Raw genomic sequence first — 15,011 nt, 5'->3', positions numbered from 1 at the left:
TTAAAAATAATTATAAATGTGTCATTGTTGTTTTGGGGGGGGGGGGGGGCTACATTTTGAGAACCACTGACTTAGAGCATGGCGAGGAAAGATTACTAATAAATGAATGTGGGAAATTCCAGTTTCCTGCTAAGTGGGTCGTACATGATAGGAGACTTGATTATAGGCTACTACAATGAAGTATAACAAGTTTTATCCTTTTCCATCAGGGTGCGAAGAGGATTTTTGTCGGTATAGAAGAGGAAGGAATGCAGACAGGATTTATGTCACATTGGAATGCTCAGTCAAAAAGTGAGTTAAATGTGTTTAGTCTTTATTTTATTATTTGTTCAACCATTTCACACACACACACAATGTAGTGTCTCATAGTTGTAGATAATTCTTTAACGTGTAATATGTTTGTTTATTGTACATAGAATACATAGAAATGTTATCTTTATAAAAGAGTACAGAGTGTAACATACTCACTGGGGAAAATGAAAAGTTGCTAGATAATGATAATTGATAGTGACATGAGTGAGAATTTATGCCATTAAAAAGTACTTGCGTCACACAAATAAGTTCCCAATATAAATACAATGACATTGATTGAACTGTACATTACGATGCTGTAGTAGGATGTTGTTTAGCCTAGAGGTAAAATCAGTTTGAGTTGGTACTTGGAACTAAAGTTTAGTGAAACTAGCCTGAATAAACATTGCAGTCTTTCCCAGAAAAAAAAACAGTTTCAGTATATTGTGTTTTTAAGAACTACAACACACTTCAATGGAAACCTATGGAGGAGGTATCCTTATTGTGAAGGGTTAGTTTAAGTGAAAGTGCTCCAGATGGCCACCATGGCGGCACCAAGGGCCACAGTGAGAGGGAGTTGGATGGCTACGGCCCCATTGCACTGGTCGGTGCTGCAGCAGGTTTGTGTGACGGTGTAGCCGGCTGTCAGGATGCTACCAGTGGATGTGGTGTTGCAGAAAGCTGTGGCCAGGCAACCCTTGCGCTTGAGATTCACCATGTTAGTGGCATTGAACACTGGAAGAAGGAGGAAGAACAATTGCAAGTACAGGTAGTTTTTGTTTGGGTAGTACTTTATTTTACAGTACAAATATTACTAGATATTAACTAATAAATTACATTCTGAAATTGGAATTACACAGTAATAATCTAAGAATTATACAGTAATAACCTAGAATTACACAGTAAGTCAATGACCTATTTTTATTGTAGCTTTCTACTTGGACAAAACCACAGGGTCAGTACCTGCTTGTGCACTGAAGCAGTTGGGCTGGTCGGTGCTACATTCTGCAGTTGAACCAATAAAACAAAGGCTGGCCAACCCCACAGTGCATGTGTTGCACTTCAGGGACTCGGCTGTGAGATGGAATGAGAGAAAGATGGAGAGACAGAGAGCAACGAGGAGAGAGAAGAAAGAGGAGAGAAACAAATAAGATTGCTGTCATCATGAGACTGTACAATGACATATGTACAAACATACACAATTTATTAATTTTTTTTTTTCTTTGTTCAGTCCAGTCCAGCACAAAATAAATATTAAGGTAATACCTGGCAGTTTAATTAATGAATTGAAGGACTATTTTGACTACTTTAAATTATTGATTGTACAACCATACACCCAGAGAGAAATTATTCTTGGACTGAAAAGCACTTTTAGTGGGAGTGTTGTCCAATAGAGGTTCCCATTTGGTGACGTCTGATAGTAGGAAGTGGTGTGAAGTACTTAAGAACAAATACATTAAAGTACTATTTAAGTCGTTTTTGGGGGTATCTGTACTTTAATTTACAATTTATATTTTTTACTTTTACTTTTAATTCACTACACTCCTGAAAAGAAAACAATGTACTTTTTACTCCATACATTTTCCCTGACATTACATTTTGAATGCTTAGCAGGACAGGAAAATAGTCCAGAGAACATCCCCGGTCTTCCCTGCTGCCTCTCATGTGGCGGACTCACGAAACACAAATGTTTTTTTTGTAAATTATGTCTGAGTGTTGGAGTGTGCCCCTGACTATCCATAAATATACCGAACAAAAATATAAATACAACAATTATCCATTTCTACCGGATGTGGATGTCCTGGGCTGGCATGGTTACGGTCTGCGGTTCTGAGGCCGGTTGGACGTACTGCGAAATTCTCTAAAACGAGGTTGCAGGCGATTTATGGTAGATAAATGAAAATGTAATTATCTGGCAATTTAATTCAGGTTAACTGAAAAGCAATCTCTTCACTGGAACTCCAGTATTCTCCAACCTGCTTGAAGTTTAACAAAAATGTATTTAAGGACCAAAAATCTGGTGGTTACCCACACCAATAGTGTTAGAGCAAATTGGTACTCAGCATCATCTGGATATGTGTGCAACAAAAGTTCTACATTCACCTTCTGCTACATTTACGCCTCACTTCTCCAGTGGATGTGTCATAACATAGTCTCCCTGAACACTTCTCCCTTGCTCAAATACAGCTGTGCCTATTCAGAGATCGTTGGTGTGGGAAACGGCAAATTCGCTGAGCAAATCTGAGTTATTGAGAATATTTATTTTAATCTGGATATTTTATTCTTCAAATATAGCCTAATTTCGGATCTCGTCAATATTTTGCATATTTTCAGACAGATCCGAGATCAGTGGCCACCGGAGTATGAGTGGAGCTGAGCTGGAGCATAGCGAGGAATAGGGCATGCCCAATTTGACTGGAGCGCAGAGCAAGATTCCCAAAAGCTGGAGCGGCAGCCTTCGCTGCTCCAGTAGCGCACACTTCATGAGCTGAGGGAATACCCGGTCTAGTATGCATTTGAAGTCTACTTGTGTGCTGCTATAGCCCCTTGGTTTAGCTATTGTCATGGAGTTTGCTAAATATTTTCCTTGCTAAATCAAGGTTACTTACAGGAATGAGAACCAAGAGCAAGAGGGGGAGTAGAGTCCAGAATCATTGTGGAATCTGAAAATACACTTATCCCGAAAGCATGATGGTTTTCTTACTACGTGCACATGCTAAAAAAAGAAACCAGGTGGGTAGATAACTAAGTGTGTCATTGTAGCAAAGTATTTATTTACAAAAAATCAGATCTCTTCAACGTTTCGTTCATTTTTGTTCTATTATCCATACAATAGGCCATCATTGATTTTGTCCCAATATTCCCATGTTCAATGAGTTTCCCGTTTTGATTGAGTTATTTTGCCTAAAAACCTTTAGGCATACCTATTCTCTGCTGTTAGCCTTTTCTCCAGGCACCATCGCATGAGCCTGATGCCACAGACCGGCCAAACTCGTGTTTCTAAAATTTAATTACAAAAATGAATTCAAACGCACTAATATGTCATTTTTCATTTAATTTGTATTTAATTCTAAGGAAATTCAGAGCTAATGTCCCTACCAGTCGATTGTGTCGCACTCGCAAACGATTCACACTATTTATTTGTAGGCTATAGCTTTGAAAAAAATATAAATAATATAGACTAAATAATTCATTGCCATTCCTTCTTAGGCTCCCTGTCTGGATCTTGACCTATTTTGCGTGTTTATATGCTGTAGAATATGACATTTAGCTTATTTGAAATGATGTGCGCTTCTTCCATTCACGTGTTCATGTTTATTCAAATACTTTTCATTCAAATCCATATGGATTGGTTTCAATACTTCAAAACCAAATCGTAGGTCCAGGTAATCGCACAAATAGATGGGTGTTGGTTAAATTGTGATTTTAATTTATCGGCGCGAATTTGGAGTCGCAGTTTTTTATTTTTGTGAGCTAGGACTGGTTTTTAGCGGAGCGGTTGGAAAGGTGGTTGGAAAGGATGTACCGAGCCGTGCGCGAGCACCAACATGAGCGATAAACGGGATTTCCGACTGCTCAACTCCACTCACATGCAAGCATGATCCAACCGAGCTTGACTTTTTACGCACCCATTCTTCATATCTCCAGTCTTCACATTCTTTGTCATGATCGCAAACAAAGAATCAGTTAAAAACTGTTGTGGAATTTAACGGTCATTTTTTCCAATTTACAAAAAAGTATTTTTAGAACAAGCCCCAATTTGTCCAATGAATAATAATAATAACCTGCCCAGAGAGAATAAAACCAACTTACCGACAGCAAAGAGTCCCACCAGTGCCACACATCCCCACATTAATTTGTTCATCTCTATCCAAGTAGAGGGAAAAATATCAAAGTTCTATAGTGAGTATAATGAGTATTGGAATAATGCAACTCAGATAATCCAAAGTCCAAATTGCAATTTAATGAGGTGTAGAGCTGTGTAGAATGAGGAGCACCAACTTGGACAACCATTTATATGCTGAGGGTCAGGTGCTGATGGAGATTTTGGAAACAGGATGTTAATAGGGTGTAACAGGCAACAGGGTCATATGACACCCATAAGTGGACAAATTGAGATGTTGGTGAGTAGTATGAGAGGAATAGCTGATGTGGGTGGAGAAAAGGTTAACGAGTGCTTACAGATCAATGGCAGGGTAGAGAATCAAACAAAGGGAGTATGATGTAATGTTTGCGACACCTGTACTTACCCAGAGATAAAGACAGAGGAGGAGGAGGAGGGAGAGACAAAGACAGAGGAGGAGGTGGAGGAGGAGGGAGAGACAATCAGACAAAGACAGTCGGACAGACCAACACGTGTGTGAGTGTAATAATAATAATAATACACTTTAATTTGTATAGCGCTTTTAGTTACAGAGTTTTATCAAAGCTAGATTCACAGTCCTAACAGATAACAACCCCCTGGCATATATAATGAGGAAACCAAAGCTAGACGCCTATGAGCAATGGTGGGTCTCTAAACTGGCCCCGTTCGACTTTGACTTGAAGTACATCCCCGGGCCACAGAATGTCCCAGCAGACCTGCTTAGTCGATAGCCGTTCCATGGAGCTAGGAAGGCAAGTGAGTTCACAGAGTATGGGTCTCTAAACTGGCCCCGTTCGACTTTGACTTGAAGTACATCCCCGGGCCACAGAATGTCCCAGCAGACCTGCTTAGTCGATAGCCGTTCCATGGAGCTAGGAAGGCAAGTGAGTTCACAGAGTATGTGACTTCAGAGTCCATCCAGGACGCATTCAAACTGTCAGTCCATATCCAAGGTGGTGCGATCCTGGCTCAAGTCTCTTCTGAAGGGCTGAAAGCAGTTTTGGAATCCTGTCTGGAGTGGGATGCGAGTCTACCAGCATCCTTCAGCATGAAGGGGGAGCGGCTACTCTTCCAGTCCTTTCTTCTGATGTGATAGAGAGAAAACAGAAGGCGGATCAGGTCTTGGCAACGGGTGGCGTACTTTGTTGAGAGGAGGAGACCTTCGTTGAGAGAGAGGGCTCATGTGACTGCCCAAGTTTTGAGAATGCTGATGCGTTGGGATAAACTCAAAATCAAGGACGAGATCCTCTACCGAAGATCTAAGTACAGAGTTGTCAAGAAGAGGTACCAGCTGGTGGGGCTAGACTCCCTTAAAACCTCTTTGGGCTAGGGGGCAGTATTTTGATGTCCGGATGAAAATCATTCCCAAAGTAAACTGCCTGTTATTCTGGCCCAGAAGCTAGGATATGCATATAATTGGTAGATTTGGATGGAAAACACTCTAAAGTTTCTAAAACTGTTACAATAATGTATGTGAGTATAACAGAACTGATATGGCAGGCGAAACCCCGAGGACAACTCCCCCCCCCAAAACAAATTCAGCCTACCACTGTTTTCAATGGCTGCCACTTTTATTATAAGGTGAAAACCTCCCAGATTGCAGTTCATAGGGCTTCCACTAGATGTCAACAGTTTTTAGAAAGAGTTTCAGACTGGTTTTTGGAAAATTGAGCCAGAAGTTGTAGTTTTTCTAGGTGGCTCCCATTTTGGCTGTAGTGTTCCCATGAGCGTGGAGGAAAGCCAGTTCTTTGTTATTTATCTCCGGTAATGAACATACTATTCTCCGTCGTAAATGTAATTGTTTATTTACGTATTAGGGTACCTAATGTTTGATTATAAACATTGTTTGACTCGTTTGGATAAGTTTATTGGTAACGTTTGGGATTCATTTTGTATGCATTTTGAAGGAGGGAAACCGGTGGATTATTGATTATTGAGTTTTTATGGATATAAAGAAGGACTTTATCGAACAAAAGGACCATTTGTGACGTAAGTGGGACCTTTTGGAGTGTCAACAGAAGAAGATCTTCAAAGGTAAGGCATTTATTATATCACTATTTCTGACTTTCGTGTCACACCTGCCTGGTTGAAAAATGTTTTTCATAGTTTTGTATGCGGGGCGCTGTCCTCAGACAATCGCATGGTGTGCTTTCGCCGTAAAGCCTTTTTGAAATCTGACACAGCGGCTGGATTAACAAGAAACTAGCCTCTCTGGGATATGTGGGATGGTAGCGTCCCACTTGGCCAAAAGCCAGGGAAAATGCAGAGCGCCAAATTTAAATAAATTCCTATAAAAATCAAACTTTCATGAAATCACACATGTAAGATACCAAATTAAAGCTACACGGGTTGTGAATCCAGCCAACATGTCAAATTTCAAAAAGGCTTTTCGGCGAAAGCAAACTATGCTAATTATCTGAGGATAGCACCTCCGTAAACAAAAGAGAGAAAACATATTTCAACCCTGCAGGCGCAAAACGCAGAAATAAAAATATAAATCATGCCTTACCTTTGACGAGCTTCTTCTGTTGGCACTCCAATATGTCCCATAAACATCACGTCTTAAAGTTTGCTGAAATTAAGAAGGTGTGTGTGTAGGAGAGTGAAAAAGGTTATTCCATCAAACTTCAAATTATTAGAATAGTACACAATGCAGAACATAACAACCAGGTTGGGGGTCTGTGGCCCAAGCCCGCGAACAGGAATATTTCAAGTTCATACAGAAGGGGGGATGGGAGTCAGATCGCTATGATCGCCAGGAACTTTACTTTTGGTGTCTATTTTTAATTGTTGCGCTATTGGTGCTGCCTGTTGATGTTAGGTAGGCAGCTACAGTAGCTGAATGATGTTAACACCTTCGGGTTTGGTTTCATTAAATGTACTTTATTTCATCTGGGTGCTTGCTTCACCTACTAACACCCTGGTACTACCCGTAGCTCCCGTTCTCCTCAGTCCGAGAAAACACTGAGAGAGAAAGGTAAGTGTTGCAGATTACTCCTTTGTAGTAGTCCATAACGTGAAATAAATAAAACATCCCAAGGTTAATGCTGTAGATATTGTTATAAGGGAGTGTGAGACTATTGAAACATGTAACTTTCAGAGTTTTATTGTTGTTATTAATATAGTTTACAGAGTGCTAAAAAGTGCTGCTGTTGCTAGCTAGCATGCCTTTCTGTGATGCAGACGGTTAGCTGAGCTGCCGACTGCTGCTGGCGTTGCATGATGGAAGATTATAGTTTTGGCCCTCTAAGGTCTGAATGGGATAGAGGCGATTTCACGTTGTAACTTGTTTATGTTGCAGTGTTTTTGTACATGAGTTGTTGTATTTTGCTACTGTCAACACTGAAAGCACCTAGCAATGTATTGGGGATGTGAGACAGGAACAACTTGTAGAACAACTTGTCAGATGGTGCATTGGAGACAGATGTGTTCCTGTCCTGTCTTTTCACAATACTGTTGCAGGTATGGTTCTATTGTCTAAGAATTAAGATTATACATTCTTTGTATTAAGGACTGGTTATTATTTTATACTATACATTATGACTTTATGTATGAATGTGATTGTGTGAGTTTGAGAAAACACTGAGAGAGAAAGAACAACTTGTCAGATGTTGCATTGGAGACTGATCTGTTCCTCTCCTGTCTTTTCACAATACTATTGCAGATCGCCTTAAAAGCCAAAAAGACAGCCGTGGTTTCGCTCTTCATTTTTTGGTTCTCCTGTGGATTATATAAAAACCACTACACTTGCTTTTATGGCACAGCTGATGCCACGCAGGGCTACTGGACAGAAGCTTGAGGATTCTCTGACTGCCGCAGGCTCATTCTGCCTGCCTGTTTCATTACAAATCAAATCAAAGTTTATTTGTCACGTGCGCCGAATACAACAGTCGTGTAGACCTTACAGTGAAATGCTTACTTACTAACAAACAGTGCAATTGTTATGTAAAAAAAATGGTATTTAGGTGAACAATAGATATGTAAAGAAATAAAAAGCTAAAGTAAAAAGACAGTGAAAAATAACAGTAGTGAGGTACACTGCACCTTTTTTACCAATGATAGATTACAAATGAAAGAATTAGAATGTCCAGAACAGAGGATCGAGGTGAATAAACGTGTAATAATCACAACTATATGTATCTCACTGTCTGGATGTTATAGATCTAATTTCTTTCTCTGTCACACATGAATGCACCAGGCCTGGGATCAGTTACTATGTAAGGTATTTCAATTACATTCAAAAACATTTCGAAGGAAGTATTTGGATATTTTTTCTTTCAAAAAAAAAATGTAAGTACAATCTTAGAAGAAAAGGTGCTATCTACAACCTAAAATGGTTCTCCGGCTGTCCCCATAGGATAACCCTTTGAAGAACCCCTTTTCTGGTTCAAGGTAGAACCCTTTTGGTTGAAAAAGAAAAGGAGAGCCGCACAATCCAGGAGCTCAGATGCAATAATTGAATAACCTAATAACCAACGTTTCAACAGACAAGCTGTCTTCATCAGGGTATAATAACAAACACCGCGGGTCACTAGTTTATATCGTGTCAAAGGACACACACAAGTGTCTGTAATCATGGCCGGTGTGACTTGATATTATTTACAGATTTAAATAGATCATACAAAAAACATAGCGTACGATCATAGATACAATTTGGCTGCATAGGACTACAAACATTTACAATGAATATCAAAATCACAATAATCACAACAATGGTATCAGATCAAAGTCTACGTTGAGACTGAAAGAAGCAATGGTCTTTAAGTAAAAGATCCAATAAATTGTGTGACGTATTCAATGCCGATATAACGTAGGAACGAAATCGAGAGGTTCGCTTCCAAAAAGTGGGCCGAAACTGGGTACATTGAGATTTGGCACCTAATGGTGCTACGATGCACCGAGATTAGTTTGTAAGTGCCATTGCATTGAGCGCAGCCATTACACTTGTAGTTTCCATCTGGTAGAGGCGCAAATAGATGTTGTGCAGGGCTATTTGGGGGTGGTAAATCAGAGTTTAGCAATTGATCTCTGAGGTTTCTGCCCCGTGAGAGTACGGCCAAGGGAGGGTCCGAAAACACATTACTGATACTGTCATTGGATCTTAGAATGTGCCAATGTTTGTGAACGATTCCCTTAATTTGTTCAGAGCACTTTGAATAGCAGGTGACGTTAGTAAGAACGCAATAATGCTTCTTTTTGCGAGACTGTCCTTGAAAGAGATCACGTCTCGATTTGTTTTGAATTTTCTCAATGGCAGTATTAATCTGAGCATTTTTTACCTCCTCTCCTTTAATTTTCTTTGCATCTCAAACATATTTCTGTCGAAATCTGATTGTTTGGCTGTAGGGCAAAGGGAAGCGGGTGACAACTATATGCCCTCAACAAACTGTTACAATCCGTAGATTTTCTGTAAAGGTCAGTGTAAATAGATCATTGTTCTTACACAAATCAAAGATCAAGAAAACTGATTTGACGTGTGTCAGATTGCATAGTACATCTCAGGTGCTCAGAAAAACATGGAATGTCTGGAGCTGTTTTGCATCACCCTTCAATAGAGCAAAAATTACAGAAATGTATCTTTTCCAGATAATAATGTTGCGCAATATTTTTGTTGAAAGGATTGAGAATGTTCATTTTCTCCATGTAACCATGTAAATTAGCATAGTTAGGAGCCGTAGAAGACCCCATAGCAGTACCCTTCGTCTGAATAAGAAATAATTTAGGAACATGAAGTAGCTGTTTATGAGTACTATTTCAGCCAATCTTATAATCCATGCACTGGGGGGTAGTTCATTAATTAAGGTTATGTTGCAGAAGAAAATGTTCCATGGCATCAATACCGCCCTCGTGTGGAATATTTGTGTATAACGACTCAACATCAAAAGTAACTAACAAAGTATTCTCAGGGAGAGGATCAAGAGATTCAATAATAGAGATCATACTGCTGGTGTCCTTTACAAAAAGGAGGGGAGCTGTTCTGCGAGTGGTCTAATAAAAAAAGTTAACAAAATTCGATAAAGGGGCTGTTACTGCATCAATACCCGCTACAATAGGGCGCCCTGGAGGTTTTGTAACATTCTTGTGTAATTTCGGCAAAGTATAGAAAGTGGCAATTTTATGGTATTGAATAGCGAAAAAGTTGTGTTCTTTTTTTGGTGATTTGACCAGAACTTAAATACCCATCGTAAAATCCCATTTAGGACAGTAAATATAGTGCTCTGAAATTGGGAAGTGGGGTCACTTCTGAGTTTCTTGAAAAAGGTGTTGTCAAGCAGTTGTCCTTGACACTCATTTACATAAACTCTCTTATCCACGAGTACAATCGACCCACCCTTATCAGCAGGGCGGATAAGGACTGACGTATCGGATTGTAAATCAAGTAAAGCTTGTTTTTAATCTTTAGGTAAATTATAGAAATATACACTACCAGTCAAAAGTTTTAGAACACCTATTCATTCAACGTTTTTTCTTAATTTTTGTACTATTTTCTACATTGTAGAATAAAAGTGAAGACATCAAAACTATGAAATAACACATATGGAATCATGTAGTAAAAGTGTTAAACAAATCAAAATATATTTTAGATTTTAGATTCTTCAAAGTAGCCACCATTTTCCTTGATAACAGCTTTCCACACTCTTGGCATTCTCTCAACCAGCTTTATGAGGTAGTCACCTGGAATGCATTTCAATTAACAGGTGTGCCTTCTTAAAAGTTAATTTGTGGAATTTATTTTCTTCTTAATGCATTTGAGCCAATCAGTTGTGTTGTGACAAGGTAGGGGGAGTATACAGAATATATCCCTATTTGGTAAAAGACCAAGTCCATATTATGGCAAGAACAGCTCAAATAAGAAAGGACAGTCAATCATTACTTTATGACATTAAGGTCAGTCAATACAGAACATTTCAGGAACTTTGAAAGTTTCTTCAAGTGCAGTTGCAAAAACCATGAAGCGCTATGATGAAACTGGAGTTCACAGAGTTCAAGTAACAGACACATCTCAACATCAACTGATCAGAGGATACTTTGTGAATCATACCTTCATGGTCAAAACACTGGAAAAAAACACTACTAAAGGACACCAATAATAATAAGATACTTACTTGGGCCAAGAAACATGAGCAATCGACATTAGACTGGTGGAATGGACATTAGTCCATTTAGACCAGAGTCCAAATTTGATTTTTGAAAGACCACTGTGTATTTGTGAGATGCAGTGTGGGTGAACGGATGGCCTCAGCATGTGTATTTCCCACTGTAAAGCATGGAGTAGGAGGTGTTATGGTGTGGGGGTGCTTTGCTAGTGACACTATCTGTGATTTATTTAGAATTCAAGGCACACTTAACCAGCATGGCTACCACAGCATTCTGCAGCGATACGCCATCCCATCTGGTTTGGGCTTAGTGGGACTATCATTTGTTTTTCAACAGGTCAATGACCCAACACACCTCCATGCTGTGTAAGGGCTATTTTTCACCAAGAAGGAGGGATGGAGTGCTGCATCAGATGACCTGGTCTCCACAATCCCCCGACCTCAACTTAATTGAGATGATTTGGGATGAGTCGGACCCCAGACTGAAGGAAGAGCAGTCAACAAGTGCTAAGCATATGTTGGAACTCCTTCAAGACTGTTGGAAAAGCATTCCAGGTGAAACTGGTTGAGAGAACGCCAAGATTGTGCAAAGCTGTTATCAAGGAAAAGGGTGGCTACTTATAAGAATATAAAATATAAAATATATTTTGATGTGTTTTACACTTTTTTGGTTACTACAAGATTCCATTTGTATTATTTCATAGTTTTGATGTCTTCACTATTATTTTACAATGCAGAAAATAGTAAAAAATAAAGAAAAACCCTTGAAGGAGTAGGTGATCTAAAACATTTTACCTGTAGTGTATGTACTCATGTTTGTTCTAAAGGAGATTATCAACATCTTTTTCAACAAGTCTGAAATATGTCTCAATAGGGTGATTGCGTTTGGCTGGAGGTACAAAATAACTCTTACTTTTAAAAGGAGTCGGAGTATGTGCTGGTGAGCAGCCTACATGTTCAGTTGAAATATCACGATTAGGGGAGCTAAAGTATTCCCTTAAACGGTTGTTTCTTTAAAAAAAAACTAAAACATGTCTACCTTAACATCAAAATCATTGCAGTGGTTGTAGGTTTGGTTCCCAAAAGAGTTACACCTGGAAGCAAAGGGTTCTTCTATGGGAAAAGCCGAATAACCCTTTTTTTAAAAGCGGTGTGGAGTATCTACAATGTTGTTGATCCATCTTCAGTTTTCTCCTGTCACAGCCATTAAACTCTGTAACTGTTTTCAAGTCATCATTGGCCTAATGGTGAAATCCCTTCCTTCCTCTCCGGCAACTGAGTTACAAAGGACGCCTGTATCTTTGTAGTGACTGGGTGTATTGATACACCATTCAAAGTGTAATGCTCAAAGGGATATTAAATGTCTGCTTTTTATTTTTACACATCTACCAATAGGTGCAATTCTTTGTGAGACCCTGGTCTTTGTGGTTGAATCTGTGTTTGAAATTCACTGCTCGACTGAGGAACCTTACAGATGTATGTGTGGGGTACAGAGATTAAGTAGTCATTCAAAAATCATGTTAAACATTATTATTGCACATAGAGTCAGTCCATGTAACTTATAATGTGACTTGTTAAGCAAACATTTACTCCTGAATTTATTTAGGCATGCCATAACAAAGTGGTTGAATATTTGTTGACTCAGGATATTTCAGCTTTTCATTCTTTATTTTTTTAAACATTTCAAAAAACATAATTCCACTTTGGAATTATAGGGTATGTTATGTAGTCCAGTAACCAAAAATCAACATGTAAATTTAAGCCCTTGCAGCCAATCCACTGAGGCGAAAGACTAAGGGGAGAAAAACACTACATGACCAAAAGTATGTGGACACCTGCTCGTCAATCATCTCATTCCAAAATTATGGGCATTAATATGGAGTTGGTCCCCCCTTTGCTGCTATAACAGCCTCCACTCTTCTGGGATGGCTTTCCACTAGATGTTGGAACAATACTGCAGGGACATGCTTCCATCCAGCCACAAGAGCATTAGTGACGTCGGCCACTGATGTTGGTTGATTAATCCTGGCTCGCAGTCAGCGTTCCAATTCATCCCAAAGGTGTTCGATGGGGTTGAGGTCAGGGCTCTGTGCAGGCCAGTCAAGTAATTTCGCACTGATCTCATTAAACCATTTCTGTATGGGCCTCGCTTTGTGAACGGGTGCACTGTCATGCTGAAACAGGAAAGGGCCATCCACAAACTGTTACCACAATGTTGGAAGCACCGTATCGTCTAGAATGTCATTGTTGTTACATCTGCTCCTGCCATGCCCTCTACTTCTCATCCTGGACCTCCCTAACCTGCCACCACTCCCCCAGTGCTCTCTCTGTGTGAGTGGAGACAGGTGTGCTGGAAGCAGAGCAGATTCCCACCAGCTGCAACCTGTTCCATAATCAAGGACCCTACAAATACTCAGCCCTGCCTCTTCCACGCTGCCAGATCGTAGCCTCTACTCAGTCAGTCTGCATTAATAGCTGTTAGTTCCTGCATAGATTATGTTATCCTGTTGTGTCTGTTTTCTCTAGCCTCATGTTGCTTTTTCTCTCTGCTACAGTCCCATCTGCTCTGACTCTGGTGCCTGTCTCCAGTCCCTCATCTCCTCAGTCCTGCTTCCCTGCCCTGGATCCCCACTCTACTGCTTCATTGGATTGGATAATCTCCTTTTCCCCAGCCTCAGTCCGGATTCCCTACTACCCACCCTAGATGCCCCTGGACTGCACCCCATCTCCTCTCCCGCTTTTCAGTAAATACATTGGTTACCTATCCTTGTCTCCTCGTCTGATTTTGCATTTGGGTTCACCTGCTCCACCCTGCGTAACTGTACGAACGGGCTAGTGATATGAACCTAGCAGACTTAGATCCTCTCCACCAAACCCTCGCCAGCCAAGGCGCCCTGCTCGAGCAACATGACCAAGCCTTGAACCCATCTAGAGCACATCAATAACTTTCACGGAGCCTTTCTGACCTACAGGGCCGAACATTCGCCCCAAGATCACAACCAGTCCCAAGTCCTTCTCCTCTGCCCCGTGAGCTGTTTGTTCCGACTTCCGAGAGTTACGATGGCAACCTCGGAGCTTGCAGAGCCTTTTTGGCACGATGTTCACTAGTATTTGAGCAACAGCCCCACTCTTAGAGCAGAGCAGATTCTCACCAGCTGCAACCTGTTCCATAATCAAGAACCCTACAAATACTCAGCCCTGCCACTTCCACGCTGCCAGATCGTAGCCTCTACTCAGTCTGCATTTCTAGCTGTTAGTTCCTGCATAGATTTTGTTATCCTGTTGTGCCTGTTTTCCCTAGCCTCACACTGCTTTTTCTCTCAGCTACAGTCCCATCTGCTGTGACTCTGGTACCCTTCTCAGTCCTGCTTCCCTGCCCTGGATCCTCACTCTAGTGCTTCATTGGATTCACCTCCATACCTGCTTACCCGGTTCCTAATCTCCTTGCCCTCAGTCTGGATTCCCTACTACCTGCTGAGATTCCCCTGGACTGCACCCCATCTCCTCTCCTGCTTTTCAATAAATACATTGGTTACCTATCCATGTCTGAGTCTGCATTTGGGTTCACCTGCTCCGCCCCGCATAACAATTGTATGCTGTAGTGTTAAGATTTCCCTTCACTGGAACTAAGGGACCTCAAACCATGAAGGTAGCATTCTCCTGGCATCCGCCAAAGCCAGATTCATCCTTTGGACTGGCAGATGGTTAAGTGTGATTCATCACTCCAGCGACTGCGTTTCCGCTGCTCCTCTCCACAG

General features: G+C 40.6%; 1 protein-coding gene and 1 long non-coding RNA gene across 2 annotated transcripts in view; one reads left to right on the top strand and one right to left on the bottom strand.

Annotated features, from left to right (window-relative positions):
• Window positions 1-15,011, top strand: part of LOC139392398 (uncharacterized) — a 63,479-nt gene that overhangs the window by 22,847 nt on the left and 25,621 nt on the right. The window contains exon 2 of the long non-coding RNA XR_011629667.1: window positions 210-291. This is a non-coding gene — a long non-coding RNA (uncharacterized lncRNA). The remainder of the gene's footprint in view (window positions 1-209; window positions 292-15,011) is intronic.
• Window positions 302-4,297, bottom strand: LOC139392397 (protein Bouncer-like). The gene is made up of 3 exons (XM_071140362.1): window positions 4,105-4,297; window positions 1,255-1,365; window positions 302-1,026 (listed from the first exon to the last, which is right to left on the bottom strand). The coding sequence occupies exons 1-3, from the start codon at window positions 4,154-4,156 to the stop codon at window positions 809-811; spliced, it is 381 nt and encodes a 126-aa protein (XP_070996463.1). The 5' UTR covers window positions 4,157-4,297; the 3' UTR covers window positions 302-808.

This window comes from Oncorhynchus clarkii, chromosome 32 (genome assembly GCF_045791955.1).
Source record: "Oncorhynchus clarkii lewisi isolate Uvic-CL-2024 chromosome 32, UVic_Ocla_1.0, whole genome shotgun sequence".
In the NCBI taxonomy this organism is placed as follows: Eukaryota; Metazoa; Chordata; class Actinopteri; order Salmoniformes; family Salmonidae; genus Oncorhynchus; species Oncorhynchus clarkii.
This window is presented reverse-complemented; position numbering and strand designations above follow the sequence as displayed.